This window comes from Carassius gibelio, chromosome B5 (genome assembly GCF_023724105.1).
Source record: "Carassius gibelio isolate Cgi1373 ecotype wild population from Czech Republic chromosome B5, carGib1.2-hapl.c, whole genome shotgun sequence".
Taxonomy (NCBI): domain Eukaryota; kingdom Metazoa; phylum Chordata; class Actinopteri; order Cypriniformes; family Cyprinidae; genus Carassius; species Carassius gibelio.
In genome coordinates this window covers 39,238,973-39,261,145 of record NC_068400.1, presented here as the reverse complement: position 1 = coordinate 39,261,145, position 22,173 = coordinate 39,238,973, and the positions used below count along the sequence as shown (strand labels likewise).

Sequence of the window (22,173 nt, the reverse complement as noted above, 5' to 3'; positions counted from 1 at the left end):
TGAGACAAGTTACATAACACGATTAAGTTTCAAGTCCATATAAAGTATCGCTGTGTTCCTCGAGTGAAACGCATTTCCCGAACCAAAATCTGCCAATCAACAGAGGAATTTCTGTGGAAAATTACGTCACTTTTGGAATTGTGAGGGATACCCCCACCTCGCTTTTCCCAGAGCGCGCGCACACAAAGCAGCAGCGAATAACGGGGCCTGTGAGAAAGCGGGCGGAGTTTAGTCAATCGCGCTTTTGGTGTGCATGCATCGGCTGGGCTGGGTGTGGTTTTCAAAAAAGTCAGTTCCGTTAGCAGGAAACGAGACGACTCAAGGGCCACCAATAGTTCTCTGAGTGACAAAAGAAGCAGCGAAAAGTGAAACTTTGTCTTCGGGATCTGAAAGAGATTTGAGGAGAAGCTTTGGCGGAGGCTGTTGCTCACTCTTGCGCGTGGACGTCGGCCGATGGGAAAAAGTTTGGCTTTCTGTTGACTTCATTGTATCAGCTCAGTTTGTGACACGTCCGCGAGAGAAGGGACAAAATGCCGAAAACGGTGAGTAACGTTACCCTTGAGAAATGGAAACGGTTGGTGTGAGTTTTCAGCTGTAGCTATCAAACAAAGACGGGAAGATATTTCACCGTGCTTTTGAAAGCTGCGCATATTTTTGGTGAAACAGGAGCGACTCGTAGGCGCTCGAAAGGGGCGAGGATGGTCTTTCTCTTTCTCTAGTTGGCATTTCTGTCTGCTAATTCCCGCGGGTGAACAGTAGGCCATGAGCAGTGCACTATTTATAGCGAGAGTTAATTATCTGGACAGTGACGGTCGGTTATTCCACCCGAATGCACTGAAGAATAACTTGTTGCTTTGGAAATTAAAAGGCCGACTTCTGTACTTTATTAATTTCTTTGCTTTTCTGTCCTCATACCTTCGCTGTATGTTGTATCCTATAAGTAATTGTCTAGACATTAACATGAATTTAGAATTATTATTTTTCCCCCTCCAAACCATTTCTAGTCATTTATTTCTCTCTGGCTGTGGGGTTTTGTGTTGTATCGAGACTGAACCGTTACTCGGTGACAACATGTAACCCCCCACCTCCTCCCTCCCCAAATCTGATTGGCTTTCCATCATCGTTGCCGTGAACAGTCTAGTCTGGGGTATTTGATTCCAAGTGAGTCGAATCCTTTGAATGCGTTCACAAAAGACTCGTTCACTGATATCATTACACCAGTAGGTGGCAACAAGAACGTCTTTTTGTGTTATTGAGTTAGTTATTAAATCTTAACCAATTTTATAGAAACACTAGTTGTATTATATTTAATTAAATTATACACATCTGCACATTTACTAAAAATGTCAGGAAATAATGTTTAAAGCCACCTCCCCCCATGATGGGTAATCAAGTCTGTTATTTTTCATTCCAGTTTGTCATTTAAAATAAAAAATAAAAAAAAGAATGAAAACAGGCATGGCACAAAATCATTCACTTATTTGAACATTCATTCAAAATGATTCATGTGTTCAGTTCATTTAAGCCTCTGCCAAGCAGCATAATTGCATGTTTTTTTATCTGCATTTGATAAGTGGTTCCGGATTAGAAATATGAGGCGTGTCGGAAGCGGCTGTTCTAGGGTTTTGGAGTTCGTATGTCACTAGGGAGGGCCAGGCGAGCTCATGGTGCAATCTTGGCCAAGGCGGGGTGCTCACCCAAATACAGTAGAAAGCAGAATTTTTTTTTTTTTTTGTGGCTAGAGTTCATGACTTTTATAATTTCGTTTTTGTTGGTTATGCCTCACAATTAATGAATCATTATTTAGGTTAAGATTAAATTTAATACCATGGAACAAAAGTAGGATGGAAGGACACATCACTTTCTACAAAGTTTTTCGTTTAATCATTGTTTTTGTACTTCCTCCATGAAATGACTTTCATTGTTAGAGTGTCAGAAGTTAGTATTGCATGAGTCATATATTACAAGTATTAAAAAGAACCACCAGAAAAAAAAGTACCATGGGCATGTGCCGTGATCTCGGGGCTTGTAGCATAATGTTCTTTGAAAAGTACCATGTAAATACCCAAATGACTAGCCTTTAAGACATGATAATTAAGCCTTTCTTTAGCATTGCACATAGCATAAACAAAATATTTTTAATTTAATTTAAAGACAAGTATTTGCCAGAAATGTATTACTATTGTTCAGCAGAATGTACAGCCTACTACTACTACTACTACTACTAAAATGAAACATAATTTTTTTAAGGAAGATTAACACAACATTTCTTCCGTGTTTTATTTTGAATAGTTCCTTTGTTAAATCCCCTTTGTTTACCAAAAAAATAAAGTGCTTATTTTCTATAATTAAAGAAAAATAAAATTAATGTTTTATGACTTCATTTGATAACCAGAAACATGTAAATACACAACAGAATTTCTGAGAGGATTTTTTTTTTTCATAAGGCTATTTTATTTTATATATTTAAATTAAGTTGTTTTTATGCATTTAAATAATTAGACATGCTAAAACACAGAGTTAGGTAACAATAAAACATTTCATAGGGCCCTAAACATGTCATTTTTGTTAAACTTTTAATACATTTTTGTAAAATGTATGTTATGATTTGAATTAATTAGACATGTATTTGATTAATGCAATTAAATCTAACAATTAAAAAGGAGTTGAGAAAAATAAAAAAACGAAAAAATGGAATTTGGAAAAAAATTAAACAAATTTCATAGTGCCCTAGTAATGATGTAGACCTACATGAAAATGTGAATTAAAGATTTGACAAACTCTTAATCTGTGAAGCACTAAGTACTTTAAATACTGTAATGCTTTTATTAATATATTGTGAGTTATTACCCTGTTAAATGGCTGTATTAGACATTTGAGTATTGATATAATGATATTGGGGTTAGACTCTAATTTCAAGTTATTTTGTTTCTTAAAATAGCATCATGTCCTTGCACAATAGCTTACATGAAGGTTAGAGTTAGTTTTCTCTCATGTTCTGAAGCTTAGAACAAGAACAGTGTGAGTGTGAGTGTAAATGTTAACCGGATGTAATATCAGAGGTGTTTGGGCTGAGAAAACAGATGAAACATGAAACTAAAATGAGGAGTTTCGGTGAGGTTGTGTGGCTGACTGCTACACACTAGATAGTACGTGTTTTTTTTTTTTTTCTCACCAGAGAATAGATGTTTTTTTTTTGTGATAATAGAAGTTAGTCTGGTAGAAGTAGATGGGTTTCTCATCACTGGCTACATTGGATGCATTTACAGAGGTTTGGATCTGCTTAAGGAATAAAATTGGCAGAACCTTGTGACAGTAGCCGTGATTGTAGACTCCTGCAAGTCTAAGAGTCTCTTTCCGAAAATGACTCAAGGTTTCAGTGCTTACATCACTTCCTGTTTGAGCATTTCCTGTTCGGGGCCAGCCAGGCTTGACGCTGATGCAGTGCCTTATTTGGAGTTTCGCAGAACTGCCGAGCTGCACACATACGCTCTCACACACTCCGCTTTGTGTATTGGGTATGGGCCCCTTTTCCTCTGGACATGTCTGGTGCCCAAAATGCAGCTGTGGATCAAAGCTAATGTACTGAAATGGCTTCTCTTATAACAGACACACTCCTCTCTTTCTCTTCCTTCAAGTGCAGGCAATCACACATATGCATTTATCTCCAGTCATCAGTTTCTGAGTGTACGGAGTGGGAGTTTTGTGACCTCTGTAGGTTCAGGTCAGAGGGAGTGTGCAGGCGAGAAGTGAGATACTGATAAAGGTTAACTTAACACTTATGCGACCCTTGTGCAAAATTGCATAAAAAGTTTATAAAGTATATATGTTTCTATCACAGAAGTCTGTATATACACACTGCTCTCGTTAAATTTGGGGTTGGTACAATTTTCAGTGTTTTTGAAAGATGCGGTGTAGGGCTGAATTTATTTAATCAAAAATACAGTAATATTCTGAAATATCATTACAACTTAAAATAATTTTCTATTCTAAATTTCTATTTCAGTACATTTCATAATTTTAAAATATAACGTAAAGCTTAATTTTCAGCAGCTGTTACTCTATGCTTCAGCGTCACACAGTCCTTCAGAAATGATTGTAATATGCTGATTTGGTGCTTGAGAATCAAGTTGAAAACTTAAATATGTTGATGGACTCTGACGCATTTTTGATTTTTAGGGTTCTTTAATGGATAGGAAGCTTAAAAAACAGCATTTATATGAAAACGTTTGTAAAACTGTAAATGTCACTGTCGCTTTTGATCAATTTAATGCATCCTTGCTGAATATGTCTTAGTTTCCTTCAAGACAAAAAAATTGTACCCACCCCAAACCGTTGAATGATAGTGTATACATTTTTGTTTTGGATTTTCTAGAACATACCTCTCTTTGAAACCCCATATTTAAAGTTCAGGTTTAATTCTGTCGACAAATGTACACATATTTGGTTCAGTACACACACTGAAAGTCCTGTAACTGATTTAAAACCATCCGGATGATCCAAAGTGTTCTGAAATTTCAGGCAATAATGTATGTCATTACATTTAATATTATAAATATACTGCTTCGGTATTATTCCTGACCTGGTTACCATGACCATGAAGTTAGAAGGGGGTTGGAGGTCTCTGGTGTGTGCAAAGTGGATGGATTAACTGCAAACACACGCACACACACACACACACACACACATATGGTCAGATTGATGATCTTTAATAAGGTAAAGCTCCAGGGGGGTTTGAGGAGTTTGTTGAACGGTTTACTTTAAAGCAATACAGATTATGATTATGAGCTAAAATAGTTGGATACATTTGCAAGTGGTTTTAGACAGTCACATGAAAAGCTCTATAGCTTTGAGCAAGATATTTTGTACAAGACTATTATGTAAATTCATAATGCTGGTGTCAGTTTTATTTTTAAAGAACTTCCACTCAAGAGAAAATGAGCTGTATTCATGCCTTTGGTGAAGCTATAAGGACCTCGATTATTTAATCGACACGAGTGGAATGTGAACCTTTTATTTAAATAAATTGCTCATTGTTAAAATAGAGCCACATTTCAAATTCATATTTATGTTTTTTTTTTTATCCTGTTTCAGCATTGGACGTTAGTACTGATATGTTTGGGTAAATGTATAGTAGTTTGTCTGTAAAGTGGGTTTCAAGAGAGATTTGATCCTGCAGTAACAAGATGCTGGTCAAGTTATTCATGTAAATATTTCCCTGCAATATGGAAGTTCTGGACAGTTCCTGTTTTTAAGATTGTTTCTACATTTCTACCAGCTTTAAATGTTGTTTCATGCAGGTTTGTTTTGTGGTGAAGGTCTTGTATTACCTGTTTGCTGTTTTAAACTTTCTCATAATAGTTTCCAAACTACTAGAAATGACAATAATTTGACTTTGATTAAGCTCTAACGGTGCCGTGACATGGCACTGCTAGTTTTCCTCTGTTGCATACTACAGTGGAAAACACACACACACACACACACACAAGAAAGCTAAACTAGCCTAATTATCGGCAGCATGTTATTGACATTTTCATTGATCACTTTTCCATTTTAGACACAGACAAATGTGTGGGCTAATGTGCATTAAAAGCAAAAGTGCAGATGAGGTTTGGCCACAGATGCACTCAGATTTAGCTGGCTCTATGATTGTTGGAGGAAGTATTGTCATTATCCTGAATCAGACAACCAGAAGAGGGCGAGGGAGTGAGAAGAACAGAGGTTGACTTTCACCACCACAGTTAGGTGTGGTGTCAGTTAGCCGAAGGTAATGATAGAATAAACACAAATATACAGAGCTTGTTAGGATTTGATCTCAACTCGTCTGCCCGATAGAAGCTACAGCCATTTTGTCCCTGTTTGAATGCATTTTCCAGGCCTACAGCTCGTGTGTGTGTGTGTGTGTGTGTGTGTGTGTGTGGTGAATGTGTTCTTTACACATTTTGGATTTTTTTTTAGTGTGCGTGTGTGTTTAAGTGATTCTGGTGTATGCTCTACAAATACAAAGGGTTGTTTGCCAAATCTGGGCTCTGTCATAAGTCAGAATTAGCATTTTTACTGCATGCCCATTGCCCAAGTCACTTCACACATGAACTGACCCAGACCCTAGTGAGCACAGCCCTGCTGTCTAATGCACATACAGCTAGCTCCCTTCTAAAACAGCATTCCGACTGAATGGAAGCCTGACATTTTGAAAGACTTCACATTAGTAATACAACTCCGCATGTCAAAGAAATTGCCCTGCTCAAAAAGGTACAACAGTTCCCGCCGACGTATTTAGCAGTCTTTTGTTCTGGAAGTATTTTTTTCCATGGAGATTAAAGAAAAAGAAACAAGTGTTTCTGAAACGTCTATAAGCCAGCAACCAAACCAGCCAGCTGTATACGAGATGCAACACAACATTATAAACTTTGATTTGAAGAATAGAAGTTGTACAGAACAACTTGGATGACGGGAAAGAACTACAATAACATTGAATTGTGCAGCCAAAATAGAAATGATGGATAAATATAAATCTATTGATTTAAAGATGTTGATTATGTAATTAAATAATATATTCTATGCGTATTGCAAATTATGCATACTACTAATCATGGTGTGTTTTTTACTTCATTTGCTATGTAGTTCTCACCAGAAATTCTGATTTTAAACATGATTATTAAAAAACGGATGATGGCTACGACAAAAGCATGTACCATTGTTTAACAACATTGCACTCACATGAGGTCTGGGTTTAAAAGTTATCACTCTCAGAATCAATTCCCCTGTGGAATCTTTATTTCTGTCAGATCTTCAACCATTGTGGGTTATCTTTTGTCACAGAGCTACATATGTCACAGGCTAATGCATTCATATGATTGAAATCACTTTTCTTAAAAGTGCAAATACTATGTTTAGCCTATTCTTTGCCAGTTCTGTGTGTAACTGTGTGAGTATCATTGTTCACTGTGTGTGTGTGTGTCTGTGAGTGCGTCTGAGTAAAGGCCGGGTGATTGTTCTAAGAATAGGGGCAGAGAACCTCTGGCGGGTCCACTCATCACACACACCCATCACACACACATCACACACACCCTGTCCAGGCTGAGCTTCGCATATTTAGTTCCTGTTTCATCAAGACCTGAGCTATATTTACCCTGTGAGCTGTGAGTCCACCTCTGGAATGAGAGGGTCCATTACCTGACCAGTATGATGTTCCATATGTACTGCCACCCTCAAACAAACACACACACACACACACACACACACACACACAAATCTGTCATTACTGACAGAGAGAAAGAGTGAGATCGAGGGGGAGAGAGAGAGAGAGAGAGGTTATTTTGGAGCTTGTGAAAAGAACTCTCTCCCAGACCCCGAGAGAAGTGGAAGTGGAAAGAAGCAGAAAAATCGTACAGTCCTGGGGAAAGTTCTGCTTGTTCTCTTTCTGTTCCAACTGGCTGATGTAAGCCTGTGAAACAGCAGAGCTAGGATTCTCTCGCTCTTTCGCTTTCTCTCACTCTCACTCGCGCGCACACACACACACACACACACACAGAAAGGCTAAACCCAAATGAATCACCTCATACTGATGTCAATGCTAGAGTGCTTGATAACACACTTTGTGTCATACTTTGTGCACACGCATAACACACACCTGGGTTTCAAATACAGTTTCACAGTCCAGCCATCTCACAACCTGCTAATGTTTCATGATCTGAATATCACATTCTGTGCTGAATATCTAGTCTTATATAACATTCAGAAGCACAAGACATCTGACATGTAATGCAGATGAGAGTTTAGTGTGTGGATATGAGAAAATCAGGATATTTGTAGAAAAATGTCTTCAAGGCGGTGTGTGATTAAGCTAGTGTGTAGATATGAGGAAGCAGGGTGTGTTGATCTACACAAATGGAATGAGAAACTTTGTGGATATGAATTAGTAAGGGAATGTGTTGATGTAAAGTTGGGTCATCAAATCTAAGAAAGTGGCTTGATTATCCATAGAAGCTGAAAATGAATCCCAGTGACGCTTCTGTTTTATCAGTGAAAGACTGTGAGATAAGATATAAGGGGTCTAGAACTGCCTTTGTTTTTTATTTTGTACTGTTCTGTGACGTCCATGTATGATGGTATCAAGATTTGTACATACAAAAACATCATAATTTAGAAGTAATAGGCTATTCTCTGTCCTCTTTTGACCCTCATCAGAACGCTGTGTTTAGATGGGTGTGGAGGATTGTAAACACACACTGATTGGATAACAGTTGTGTATGTTTCACAGTGTACATCCTTCAGGGATGGAAGCTGCTGTGATAAATACTTGGTGCATATCAAACGATCTGTAATAAAAGACAAATCTATAATGAATACGTAATGTTGCGACATTACTGTCAGATCCAATATAGTCGGCACAGCATCGTCTTTTAGTTTCAATCTTTCTGAAAATCCTGTGCCTTGTTTATAGACAAATCTGTGAGAATTAAGTGATCAAAAGACCAACTTCTTACTTAACGCATTCTGGAATTTCATTAAAAATAATGTACATTAGATAGTTTCTCGTCTGATTTTGTGTAGACAAGCTTTTGACTCTCACATTGCTTACTATGTACATGTATCGGTGGGCGGGGCTAAACAGACAGTGATGTAGACTCGGTGGGCGGGGCTAAACAGGCAGTGATGTAGACTCGGTGGGCGGGGCTAAACAGACAGTGATGTAGACTCGGTGGGCGGGGCTAAACAGGCAGTGATGTAGACTAGGTGGGCGGGGCTAAACAGGCAGTGATGTAGACTCGGTGGGCGGGGCTAAACAGGCAGTGATGTAGACTCGGTGGGCGGGGCTAAACAGGCAGTGACGTAGAAGCAGGCATTGCTCTTCTTCTGTGGAGGCGATGTTTAGCCACACTGTTACGTCATAGAGTGGTAGTTTTTACACTAACAAGAAAGTTTTGAGTTCTGAAACATACAGAATGTTTTTCTAGCACAGTGACCCATTATATGTCAGAAGGTCAAGGGAATAGAGATTCCTCCGTTTATGACCCCTTTAAAATACATCACAATCTTAAATGTTTTACCACACTATCTTAAATGATGTTAGAAATATACAGTGAAGTAAACTTTCTTTTCTTTCTGACAAATTTCTTGGCTTCAAATTTTAAATATAGACGGTCATTTATGTGATGTAAATCATAACTGAATGTGATAAAACGCTAACAGCTTTTTCGGGTTATTGAGCATACTATTAAGGCTGAATGTCTGCATATTTTTAAATATTTCTTCTTTTTGTTTATTTATTCCCTTAAAATCTGGCCCCATACTTTGGCCCATGAGTCTTGAATATCAACTGTCAAATCTCATTTGTGCTTCTCTTTGTGACGATTGTTTAGAAGACTTTCAAGAAACAATGCCTTTTGGGTTCATTGATGTGCAAATGGTATGATGAGCTCTTAAGAGTCTGAGCACATGGACACTGCTCTGCCTCACAGGCAGCTGCTAGATGAAGCAGGGCATTATGGGTACAGCTAAGCTGAAGGTGTGTGTGTGCGTGTGCCTAAATAGAACTATTTATGTCTTGTGTACACAAAGCTGATTAACAACAAAACTTTAAATGGACCACATCAATTAGAACATCCATATTTCAGAGACATTTTTATAAAACACTGGTTAGTTTTTTAATTAATGAAATAAAATGAATAAAAGTGGGCTGATTTTATTTGCATAGTTGTGAATTAAACCGAATCCTCGGAATGATCTGTTATTATCAGGAGGTGTGCTGTGATTGGTTGTTATTGTATAGTGAGAGGAAGTGAGGCTCTTTGCATAATGTGTCTCCATGGTTATTGGAGGTGTGGTCATCAGCATCGTGTGGGGTGGAGGTGGGGATGGGGTGAGAAAGACAGAGAAAGAAGAGAGGGGGATATCTTTTTTCATTCGTTCCTCTCACTGTTTCCTTTCATTGTTTTTATCTTATCCAGGGTGCAATCCATCATGTTAAAACAGCAGGCCACGCTTTGTTGCAGATCAAAACACGCACACATCAAGCCTCTTTTATAGTGCTCTTTCATAAGGGTTCAGACTCTTTCTAGATAGTATAAGCTATTAAAGATGTTTAAGCTGACCATGAAACATCATTATTTTCATTGATCATGCTTTCATGTTAATCAGGGAATGAATGATTCAGATTTTATTGTAAATTAACTTGCTTTTTGTCTGAATGTATTGAGTGCCCTTTTTTGTATTATACATTCACTGCTGCTGAATAAAAATGTGTTCGGGTTAGTAGTAAATTTCTTGATATTTTTGAAGGACGTCTCTTATGCTCGCCAAGGCCTCATTTATATGGTGATAGCAAAAAACCAAGAATATTCATTTAGTCAAAATTACAATATAAAATAACTGCAATCTAAATATTTTCCATTATACAGTTTTTAAATGCAGTTATTCCTCCTGTGATGATCCTTCAGAAATCATTGTAATATTTGATGGAAAGAAAGTTAAAAAGAACAGTACTGAAAACAGAAATCTTTTATAAGACTATAAGTGTGTTTCCTGCTCCATTCGTAACTCCTGTTATAAATATTGTATTTCATTACTAATTCTTTATTTATTATTAATTTATTTTTAGTATTAGTATTACTATTTATAAAAAAAAAATATTAGTGGTTGTGTTATATCTTTTGGTAAAAGCAAAAATTATATATTATTATAAAAATGTGTTTTCTTGTTGTAATGTTTGTTCTAAAAAAGTTTCAACATAAATGTATTTATTTAGCGTAATTTTTGATCAATTTTAATTGCTGGCTTAATGTATTGTATTCTTTAAAAAAAATAATTAATTCATTTGATTTTTTCCCCCCTCTTTCCAGATCAGTGTTCGTGTGACTACGATGGATGCTGAGCTGGAGTTTGCCATCCAGCCCAGCACCACGGGGAAACAGTTATTTGACCAGGTGTGTGTGTGTGATTTTATTTATTTTTATTATTTATTTAATTTTTTTCCTTCAATAATTTAAAAGCACTGTCCACATTGAGATCTTATAAATTCAACATCCTGCTCCTCATAAACCTGCATTAAATGTCTTCTGAGTGGCTGTGAATACAGCAGCTACATTGACTTGCATTGGAAACTTAAGACCGTGACAGAAGCTGTGTCTAGCTCTGTTTAGATTAAGAACTGGAAATCCTTCTTGTGTGGGATTTCTCCCTCCCTCCACCCTTCCTCTTTCTAACTCTGCTTCTTCCTCAGGCTGTAATTCTGTACAGTCCCCTCCACCTCACTCTCAGTCCCTCTGTACATCACGTCTATGAAGTCAATCTTTCGTACACTTGATAATAGGCAGCTTTGTTCCTGAGCAACCTTTAATTTCCCATACACTCACAGACTCTGTCTCTCTCTCTCTCTCTCACACACAGAGCGTTCATTCTTCAGCCAGTTTTGTGTAGGTTGTGGAGTTCTGTTATTTTTTCCAGCAGGATTTAGTCGTCGGTTTGAGTTTAGAAGGTCTCCTGTTGACATGATACCAAAGCTTTAGAAGTCAATACTAGTACTACTGAAATTATACTTTATCATCTTTCATACAACAGCAAAAAAAGTATATGCTACTGAATATTACAATTTAAATATAATAATAATAAAAATAATAATAAAAAAGTTATATGTAAATTTAAAATAGTAATATTATCAGATGAAATTACAATGATGGTCTTTTAGTAAGTCTCAATAATATTTTTAGTTTTCGAGATTTTCATGTCCATTCAAGTACTTCATCAAGACAGATCCACAGTCAGTAACAGAGTTTATTTTATTCTGCAGTTTATTGCATTGCATTGATCAAAAGTGAAATACATTTACAATATTATAAAATATTTGTACTTCAAATAAATTAAATTCAAGTTTTTGTATAAATGCTGTTCTTTTGAGTTTTCTATTAATTAAAAAAACATTTTTAAAGATTTTTTATTTTATTTTTATTTATTTTGAACAAAATCATAAAGCAACATAAGTAACTGTTTTCGAAATTGATAATATTAAAATAATGAATGATAGAATAGAATAGAATGATTTCTGAAGCATCATTTGACACTGAAGATTGCTGACGATTCAGCTTTGCCATCACATGAATAATTACATTTTAAAATAGATATTTTACATTCTATTAATATTTTAGGATATTACTGTTTTTACTGTGCTTTGATTAAATAAATGCAGTCTTGGTGAACTTAAAAAAATCTTACTGACCCCAAATTTTTAACATTTAGTGTTTTCTAAATGTATATGACCCAAAATGTATTTACCCAAAAAGTGAATTTGAGTGTTTGAATGCAGCAACCTATAAGACGGTGTATAAAAATGAGTTTGTATTTGGTAATAAACCGATACAGCAGAAAGACTTTTAATGTACTATCAGTCATTACTGTATTACTGAAAAAAAAACTGTATTGTACTTGTACTAGTGAGTGATTTTGAATATAAATAAATGTGTGTGTCCAGGTTGTGTGTATCCAACTTCCTGTTAATTGTCCTAAAATAACCCCTATCCTAATCCTCCAGTGCAGACAGCATGATGTTATATTCAGAAGAGACTGATAGAAGCGTCACCTCTTTCTGTTTCAGATCATACATAAACGCATTATTTTCTCTTTCTCCACATTTCGTTCTCTGTCTCTTTTTAGCTTAGATCATTTTCAGACACGTATGGTCTGCCTGGTGCAGTTGTGAGCCAGCATTTGACAGTACCTCACATTTTCCATTGCTGTCTGTCTCACACACACTCTTGACCTAGAATAGCGAGTGTCTTCTTGTGTGTATGTGGTCACAGTCATAGATTCTCTGGAGCGTTCCACCCCTGCTTTAAAACGAAATGCATACGGCAGTCATTAAATAACTGAACCTTTGACCTCGTGGAGGCGCTGCTGGTTTTTACTGAAGTTTAATTCAGTCGCTCCATTAAAACATCTCTGTCATAAGATAATTAAAATAATTCGTATTTATTGATTTTAAACTAATTATTAAATGAGCACAACTACATTGTGAATATTAAATATATGGGTGCAGTCCCAGTTGTAATTCCACTTTTTCCATGTCCATGAAGAGGAATTTGAGCTTCAGTCTGCCTTTCAGATCCCTCTATTACAAAAAGCACATGTGTGTGTGTGTTATGGATGTGCGGCAATGCTATTTTATTTAACATGCCTGTTTATTTAACATGTATCTGTTTTATAGGTGGTGAAAACCATTGGGTTAAGGGAGGTGTGGTTTTTTGGACTGCAGTACCAGGATACTAAAGGCTTTACCACCTGGCTTAAACTCAACAAGAAGGTGTGTGTGAATGCATATTGCATTTTAATATCTCATTAGTACAAGATCTTTTTTTCATACATATATTTTGTCAGTATTTCATGTCATCAAGTTCATTTTACTATGATTTTAATTGTGCAAAGTACCGTGCAGTACTGTGCAGTAAACAGTAAATCATGATTATAATTGTGCAGAAGATGACGTGTTTGAAACGGTTGTTAATTTTCAGTGTTTTAGAGTCTACTACGGATTGCATTTTGTGTAAAACATTTTTACAGACAACAGCTTATTTTAATTCAATAGTATAGTTCTCATCATGCCACCTTTGAATCTTTTCTTCATTATAAATGATGAAATAAAGAAAAACCTGTCAACGAACACTTTAATCAGTATGCCACTGAAAAGATTTCTCTGATTAGCATCACTTTCTAGTGAAACCTGCAGTTGTCAACCTTTTCCAGCCTTGTCTTCCAATTTTCTTCTTTCCCAATAATTGTGCCCAGTGGGAAAGTCAATGAGAGGTCATTTAATTTGTACTCAAAGACATGTTGGTGCTGACAGGTCGGTGGAATTAATGACTGAAAAAGTGATTCTGTTTAATTCTTTGTTGCCTAGGTTACAGCTCAAGACGTCCGCAAGGAGAGTCCTTTGCTATTTAAATTCAGAGCAAAGTTTTACCCTGAAGATGTTTCGGAGGAGCTGATTCAAGAGGCGACTCAAAGACTCTTCTTCCTTCAGGTCTGAGTGTGTTTACAGTGTCACTGTACGTCTAAGGTCAAGTTAAATGCACGATGTGGCCTTAGATATGTTCATATAGAAACCATGTCAACTGGAGTCAATTGAAATGAGCTCAGGGTCTTTGAAAGTGATCATGTGATTGTCATATTGCACAATCTGGTGGTCAGTGAAGGAACTGTACCACCGTCTTCGCTTACAAGCCAACAACAAAGCATTTCTTGGTTTAAAACAGTTCCCTTGTTGGTTTACTTCAGGTGAAAGAGGGGATCCTGAATGATGACATCTACTGCCCCCCGGAGACTGCAGTGCTGCTGGCGTCTTATGCAGTGCAGGCCAAATATACTGACTACAACAAGGATGTTCACTCTCCTGGATACCTGTCCAGTGAGAAACTGCTCCCACAGAGGTGTGCATACACAGATACCAGTGGGGCTTTTCTAATGCTGTGTATGCAGTGCTCTAAAATCAGCATCTAAACATTGCTAAACTACTTAATGAAAGAAACGAATAAAGCTCAGAAGTCTGTTATAATGACAGTATTGTAACTACACAATATTTACAATTGGCAGAAGACGAGACAACATTGTTGCTTAAAATAGGCATTATATGTAATAAAAATATTTTAAAGATAAATTAAATTCTTTACTCTTCAAAAACTGTGTATTAGTTGCTTTTTAAGTTTCAGACCAAGTCAGTATTAAATAATATGGTTTGAATATCAGTGCTGTGTGGTATCGTATCTTATTGAATTACACCTAGAGTGGTAGCCTATATAATAAATTATTTGGGCTAGGGCTGTAATAGCTAAAATCAATAATGAAGATAGCTGACAATAATTGTTTATTTTTATTAATTCATTGTTTATTATTTTTATACATAATCTTAATTTTACACTGAGAAAATCCATATTTCAGTGAAATAAAATGCATTAAAGAAATGGCAGAGGCCACAGTGTCTGTGGGCTTAAAGCATAGAACATAATGTTCTGTTAAAAGGTATGAGCCCGAGAACATGTTCGGAATGTGTTTGATATTCTGAATGCGAGCATGTGTGTGTAATCTCTTCTCTGCAGAGTTTTGGAACAGCACAAGCTGAATAAGGAGCAATGGGAGGAAAGAATTCAGGTCTGGCATGAGGAGCACAAGGGCATGTTGAGGTACAGCCAGTGAAATGTTTTATCTCTGACCGCAGTGACCCTGTCTGTCACACACACACACACCAGACAGAATGAGAATGTGTGTGTTTCAGAGAGGACTCGATGATGGAGTATCTGAAGATAGCTCAGGATCTGGAGATGTATGGTGTGAATTACTTCAGTATCAAGAATAAGAAAGGATCAGAGCTGTGGCTGGGTGTGGATGCCCTGGGACTCAACATCTACGAGCAGAATGACAAGTACTTGCTACGTTAACATTTAGAAACCAATTTGATGAAACGTAACAAAAAACATTTTTTTTCTTCCAAAAATTATTACATTTATTCAGCTAGGATGCATTGAATTGATCAAAAGTGACAGTTAAGATATAAAGTAAGTCACTTTGGTCACGTCTGCAAAATAATTAAATGTAAATATATATTCTCCAAAGAATCCTAAAAAATGTATCATGGTTTTCAGCGGTTATACCAATTTCAACATTATTATAATACTAAATATTTCTTTAGCAATTCAGTATATTAGACTGATATCTGAAAGTGTATTGGCTGCTAAACATTCAACATCACAGGATTACAGGCACACAGTTTTTTTATTTTAGTTAATAATAATAATAATAATAATAATAATAATTAAAAATAATAATTTTCTGTATTTTTTTTTTGTGCTTTTGAAAGTCACACAAATCAGTTTTAAACCATATTAGATATTTCCCAACATTTTAAATAAAAAAAAAATAAACCGATTAAACGTTTCAGTCATCTTGTAGGCTAAATCATGAAAAGTGACATTTATTTGTGTGTCGATAAACCCTGACTCATCTCTCCTCTCTTTCCAGGATGACACCTAAAATTGGCTTCCCCTGGAGTGAGATCAGAAACATTTCTTTCAATGATAAGAAATTCGTCATCAAACCCATTGATAAAAAAGCCCCGGTATGTCAAACAAGATTTGTGTCTGACTTATCACAGTTTCTGTTCGGTTTCTATGCAAACAGGGTGTAGACGAAAGCAGTGCAAAGCAGTGCAGTGGTGTAATGTTTCATGTTTTGATATTTGAGGATGGTGAAATCACAGTGAAGACTTTCCATTCAAGCTCCACGTTTCTCTTTCTTACACTTTAGCACAGACGTTAAGAGTCTGGATGTAGATGTCTGTCTTTTTTTCCCCCATTCTTCAGTATTCCTTTCTTTTATCCTTCTTTCTTTGGCTCTGTTCCAAACATAGGGAGCTGTGATGTAGGCAGCATTTTACATTTAGTAATTTACATGTACATTTTAAGGCATCATATGAAATATGTATATAATGTTCTCTATTTTTTTTTTTCCCAACAGGACTTTGTGTTTTACGCCCAGCGTTTACGCATTAATAAGAGAATTCTGGCCCTGTGCATGGGGAACCATGAGCTTTATATGAGACGCCGTAAACCTGACACCATCGAGGTCCAGCAGATGAAGGCACAAGCCAAGGAGGAGAAGAACCACAAGAAGATGGAAAGGTGAGCTAGAGTAACATCACACAGAGGCTGATTTTAGGTAGGATTGTGATTTATTGGTGTTCATTTGGATTAATTCCAGTGATTTTTAAAATGTTGATTCTAATCACCAAAAGGATTCATTCAGATGCGATTCATTATGTGATGACTTCTGTATGTTACATCCTTACACCATTAGATGGCAACCACATAATGTGTCTGACTCATTCATTGATTAAACGGATTCATTCACAAACTCTTGAACTCTTGAACAAAGTCTTGTTCACACATTTATAAATTCAGATCATTCTTTCCCATTTATCCTCTTGTAGAACAAGAGTGACACTTTTTTATTTTTTTATTTTTTTTTATTTTATTAATTATTATTTTTTTTTGTAGTTTGTTGTTTAACGCTCAGTACTCCTTTAGGTCTTGTTCAGACTTGTATTTGCTCCATATGTCCAGCAGCATTGAAAGAGAAAAATAAAGATTTGTTCGCTTTTAAAAGATGTTGGTAGTTTGAAGCATTTATCAGGCACAATAGGAACACGCCTACACTTTAAGACAATAATAAGTGTTTTATTTGAGTGTTGATGATTGGTTGTATGATTAGTTCATTGTTCAGAACTGGGCACTTCACAAAGCCAGGAAAGACATGTTGTTTTAATACATCTGTCTGTTTGTTTCAGGGCCATGCTGGAGGATGAGCGTAAGAAGAGAGAGCAGGCTGAGAAGGAGAAAGAGAAGATTGTAAAAGAAAAAGAGGAGCTGATGGAGAGACTCCGAGTGATAGAGGAACAGACGAAAAAAGCTCAGCAAGGTGACATGGAGTGAAGTTCACACTTTATTATTAATTTTCTTCTCTTCGTTAATGATCATTAATCACTGGTTATTTTGCGTGGGCAGAGCTGGAGGAGCAGACCCGCAGGGCACTGGAGTTGGATCAGGAGCGTAAACGTGCTCAAGAGGAGGCGGAACGCCTGGAACGGGACCGCCGTCAGGCAGAGGAAGCCAAAGCGGCTCTGCTGCAGCAGTCTGAGAGCCAGATGAAGAACCAGGAGCATCTGGTCAGTTAACAGAACCACCAAGATACACACTGCCAGTCACCATGGCAGCACCATTCTAGTCACCATGACAGCTTCACAATAACACTTTAAGTAGGATACAGTTGTAACTATGGTAACAAAACTACAATTATGAAGTTTCCATGAGAACCAAACATCCTCCAACCACAGAGCACAGGACACCCACAATTACACGCGTTCCCCTGAGATTCTGAGTGTGTGTGTGTGTGTGTGTGTGTATACAGGCTACTGAACTGGCTGAGTTGACTTCTAAGATCTCCCTGCTTGAAGATGCCAAAAAGAAGAAAGAGGAGGAAGCATCAGAGTGGCAACTGAAGGTAAATATGGTTACTTTTTAGTAGGTGCAATGCAGCAGTTTATTGTTAATTAGATTAGATTAAATGTTACTTTGTCAATTATATATATATATATATATATATATATATATATATATATATATATATATATATATATATATATATATATATATATATATATATATATATATATATATATATATATATATATATATATATAATACTGTAACTCAGCTAGTTAGTAAATGCTCCGTCTCTCCATCTATCCCCACACTGTTGTGCAGAAATCTAAACCACACATCTGAGAAAATGACTTGAGGTGTGACATTGTTACAGTTACTTATGTGAAGACAAAAATGAATGTGGTTGAGATGTGATTTTATTATTTTATGCTTTTATCACCATATGCCTTTTCAGGATATTGTTAAGTGTTAACTTCCTAAATCTGCCTGCATTTTCTGCTTTTGAAGTTTAAAGAATGTCGTTCTTACATGCTTGTGGTAATGCCACATTCTTTATTGATCAAATTAAAAAAAGCACATTAAAAATGCACATTAAATATGATCACAAAATTTATTAACTGTTAATGTGAATTTTGTGTGGTGATTGTTAATGCAGTGCTGTGTCTCTTCCAGGCTACTCAGGTGCAGGAGGACCTGGAAAAGACTAAAGAGGAGCTGAAGAACAAAGTCATGTCAGCCCATGTTCCAGAGCCCGTGCATAGTGAAAACGACAACGACGATGATGAGAGCAGTGCAGAGGCGTCCGCAGAATTCACTTCTGAAGCGGCCTATAAAGACAGGAGCGAGGAGGAGCGCATGACCGAGGCTGAGAAGAACGAGCGAGTCCAGCAACATCTGCTGGTGAGAGAACTACTTCACATTAGGATTTTCAAAAGAATAATTCATTGAAAAATAAAACTTCTTTTAGTCAAAATTTTTATGGGGTAGTTCACCAAAAAATTTAAATTCTGTCAAGAATTACTCCACCAAACCCTTAAGACCTTCATTCATCTTCAGAACACAAATTAAGATATTTTTGTTTAAATCGGAGTGCGCTCTGCCCCTGCATAGAGGGAACCACCACGTGCAAGGCCCAGAAATGTAATAAGGACATTGTTAAAATAGTCCATGTGACATCAGGGTTTAACTGTAATCTTATGAAGCTATGAGAATACATTTTGTGCGCAAAGAAATAGAAAATAAAGACTTTATTCAACAATTCTTCTCTTTTCTCTTTCGGGTCAGTGCCATTCACGAGAGCATCACGACACATGTGCTGCGCTTTGTTTACAAGCAGAGGAATGTACATCTATGAGTCTCATGGTTCCGTCATGATGCACAGCAGAGAATGACCCGGAAGAGAAGAAACCGTTAAAGAAGACTTTTTGCACAAAAAAAGTCTTCTTGTAGCTTCATAAAATTTAGGTTGAACCACTGAAGTCACATGGACTATTTTATCAAAGTCCTTACTAACTTTCTGGACTTTGAATGAGGTAGTTCCATCTATGAACAGTCAGAAAGAATGTGTCAGAAAGCTCTTAGATTTAATCAGAAATACCTTTTATGTCCTTCCAAAACCGTAATCTCCGGAACACAAATTAAGATGAGTAATTAAAAACCGAATGAATTTCCCTTTAACCATTATATTCCAAATAAATCTGACATTTGCTGTGCGTGGTGCACAAAAGGATGTTTTTTTCAGAATATCCAAGCTGCACTTTGTCAATGGAGAAAGTAGACAACCATGATTAGTCTATAAAAAAGGCTTTATCAGTGGAAATTAACTTTGAACAGAAAAAAAACAAAACGGAAAATCTTCTTTTTCCACAGGCTCTTACATCTGAGCTTGCTAATGCTCGTGATGAGACCAAGAAGACCCAGAATGACCTCATCCACGCTGAGAATGTACGAGCAGGACGAGATAAATACAAGACGCTTCGTCAGATCCGCTCTGGAAACACCAAACAGCGAATCGATGAGTTCGAGTGCATGTAAATGTACCGCAGTCAGCCAACAGGGGGAGCTACAGCCTGCCTTTTGCATAATTTCTGCAGAGGAACTACAGTACCCACAATGCACCACTCCAACAGAAAATAAAGCCAAATATAGATTAATGCTGCACAGTTCAAAAATCCCTTTTATTCAGGAGTTTTGTGTGGGTTACTGCATTACGATAAGGGAGATTTATTTTTTTGCGTTGTATTTGGACCTAGATGTAGCTTTTTTTTTATTGGAAAACAATTAACTGTTTGCCGATTAACTGAACTAAAGGGTTTTAATTTCAGTGAAACTGGGATTAGAGTTGGAATTAAAGTATAAAAAAACATTCCAGTGCTAGGATAGATTTCGAAAGCACTCCAGATAGACATGTCAGTGTGCCAATTCCAATCAGTATAGTCAATAATTCAGATTGCACAGTTTCATTGTGATGGTGTAATAGCCTAGCTATTGCTATAACATTGTATCTATGTGCCTTTCTAATAAAACAACTACAGTATAGACTAAAACTCATGGTTATCTGCTCCCATCAACCACTCTGCCATTACAGGCAACCCACAAGAGCAACGGTGTGTGTGTGTGTGTGTGTGTGTGCGCGCATGTGTGTGAGATCCCTGTTGATAATTCCTTTTAGTTCTAGTCTTTCATTGCTGCAGGTTTGTGGCTGCTCCCTGTTTGCGCTTTTTCACTGAAGCAAAAATATCAAACTGTATTTTTAGTTTAGTTTTTATTCCTATTCTTATTTTAAGCTTTTTTTTTTTTTTTTTTTTTAAAGAGACTTTGGTTTTTCAGACATTTGAATTTTTTGCAGTATTATTTTAAAGAATCCTTTAATAGAATGATTCTTAAAAAGCATCTTCCGGGATTGAATTTCTCCCTTTATTTCTGAACAGTATTTACCCAGAGTGAACACAGTTTCGCATAGCCACATACATGTAGGCAGTGCCTTAGTTGTTTTGTGATCTTTATTAATTTTATTTTTATTAATATGGCAATATGCTGAACTGAAGCAATATGTCCTCAGCTCCATTGGAAGAATTCTTCATTTGGATCTAACTCTTAGATACTTCCTAAACTGTTTTGATATATAAGAACATTGATTTCCTGATTAAAATATGAAGCTTGTTCTTATCTCATACAGCGTTATGTTGTTTTTTTTTTTTTTTTTTTTAATAAATTGTCAATCTATTACAGAAAAGACTGCTGCTTAAAACATTTTCATTGCAACTGTCAATAAAATATAAAAAACACCAGTGTTGTTGCTACTCTTTTTTTAGTTGTTTAGTGATAGCTTGTGTGCATTATTGTACGCAGATATGGTCATTATCACTGTCACAATAGTTTCTGAATATTTGCCAATATAAAGCTATTATTAAAAATGTGCATATATGTGTGTGTGTGTGTGTGTGTGTATGTGTATATATATATATACACACACACACACGGCGGGTAAAATTAGTATTGAACACATCACCATTTTTCTCTGTAAATAAATTTCTGAAGGTGCTGATGACATGAACTTTCCACCAGATTTTGGAAACAACCCATGTAATACATACATACAAAGAAAACAATACAATTACTTGACCTACTTTTATGTATGAACTATAATCTTAAGTTATTTTCATAGATTTCTATTGGATTTAAGTCAGGTGATTGGCTGGGCAGTTCTAGCACTTTAACTTTCTTTAAAATAGACTGAGAGTTTCCTTGGCTGTGTGTTTGGGATCATTGTCTTGTTGAAATGCCACCCTCATTTCATCTATATCATCCTGGTAGATAGCAGCAGATTTCTATCAATAATATCTCAGTACAGTTTTCTATTCATCCTTCCTTCAATTATATGAATTGTGTCAGTGCTACACCTTGATGTTTTGGGGTGATGTGCAGTGAGTGCCATTTGACCTCCAAACGTGTATTATGGCATCCAAATGGAGTAAAATTTTTGTCTCATCTGACCAGAGTATATTCTCCCAGTATTTTGTAGGCTTGTCCAAATGTTGTGCAGCAAACTTTAAACAAGCTTCAACGTGCTTTTTCTTCAGCAATAGAGCCTTGAGTGGTGAGCGTGCAAGCAGGCCACGGTGGTTGAGTGCATTACTTGTTTTTTTCTGTCAGTGAGGCACCACGAGAAAGCATCCAGGAGGATGCA

General features: G+C 36.5%; 1 protein-coding gene across 2 annotated transcripts; it reads left to right on the top strand.

The window, feature by feature from the left end:
* Nucleotides 1-216: 216 nt before the first annotated feature.
* On the top strand, nucleotides 217-21,271 carry LOC127957587 (moesin-like). 2 transcript variants are annotated; one of them, XM_052556199.1, is made up of 14 exons: nucleotides 217-542; nucleotides 10,845-10,928; nucleotides 13,202-13,297; nucleotides 13,892-14,014; nucleotides 14,269-14,420; nucleotides 15,087-15,170; nucleotides 15,263-15,409; nucleotides 16,006-16,102; nucleotides 16,501-16,664; nucleotides 17,330-17,460; nucleotides 17,547-17,707; nucleotides 17,950-18,042; nucleotides 18,657-18,884; nucleotides 19,854-21,271. In XM_052556199.1, exons 1-14 carry the CDS (start codon nucleotides 531-533, stop codon nucleotides 20,016-20,018), a joined length of 1,737 nt encoding a protein of 578 aa, XP_052412159.1. In that variant the 5' UTR covers nucleotides 217-530; the 3' UTR covers nucleotides 20,019-21,271. The 2 variants fall into 2 exon arrangements, with proteins under 2 accessions (XP_052412159.1, XP_052412160.1); XM_052556200.1 differs by lacking the exons at nucleotides 217-542; nucleotides 13,202-13,297; nucleotides 13,892-14,014; nucleotides 14,269-14,420 and having other exon boundaries at nucleotides 10,870-10,928.
* The last annotated feature ends 902 nt before the right edge of the window (nucleotides 21,272-22,173 follow it).

Bases quoted from the DNA above. Each gene is read 5' to 3' on its own strand.
- LOC127957587 (XM_052556199.1), top strand. The intron at 18,043-18,656 runs GTAAATATGGTT...TGTCTCTTCCAG, and splicing joins CATCAGAGTGGCAACTGAAG to GCTACTCAGGTGCAGGAGGA. The intron at 18,885-19,853 runs GTGAGAGAACTA...CTTTTTCCACAG, and splicing joins GAGTCCAGCAACATCTGCTG to GCTCTTACATCTGAGCTTGC.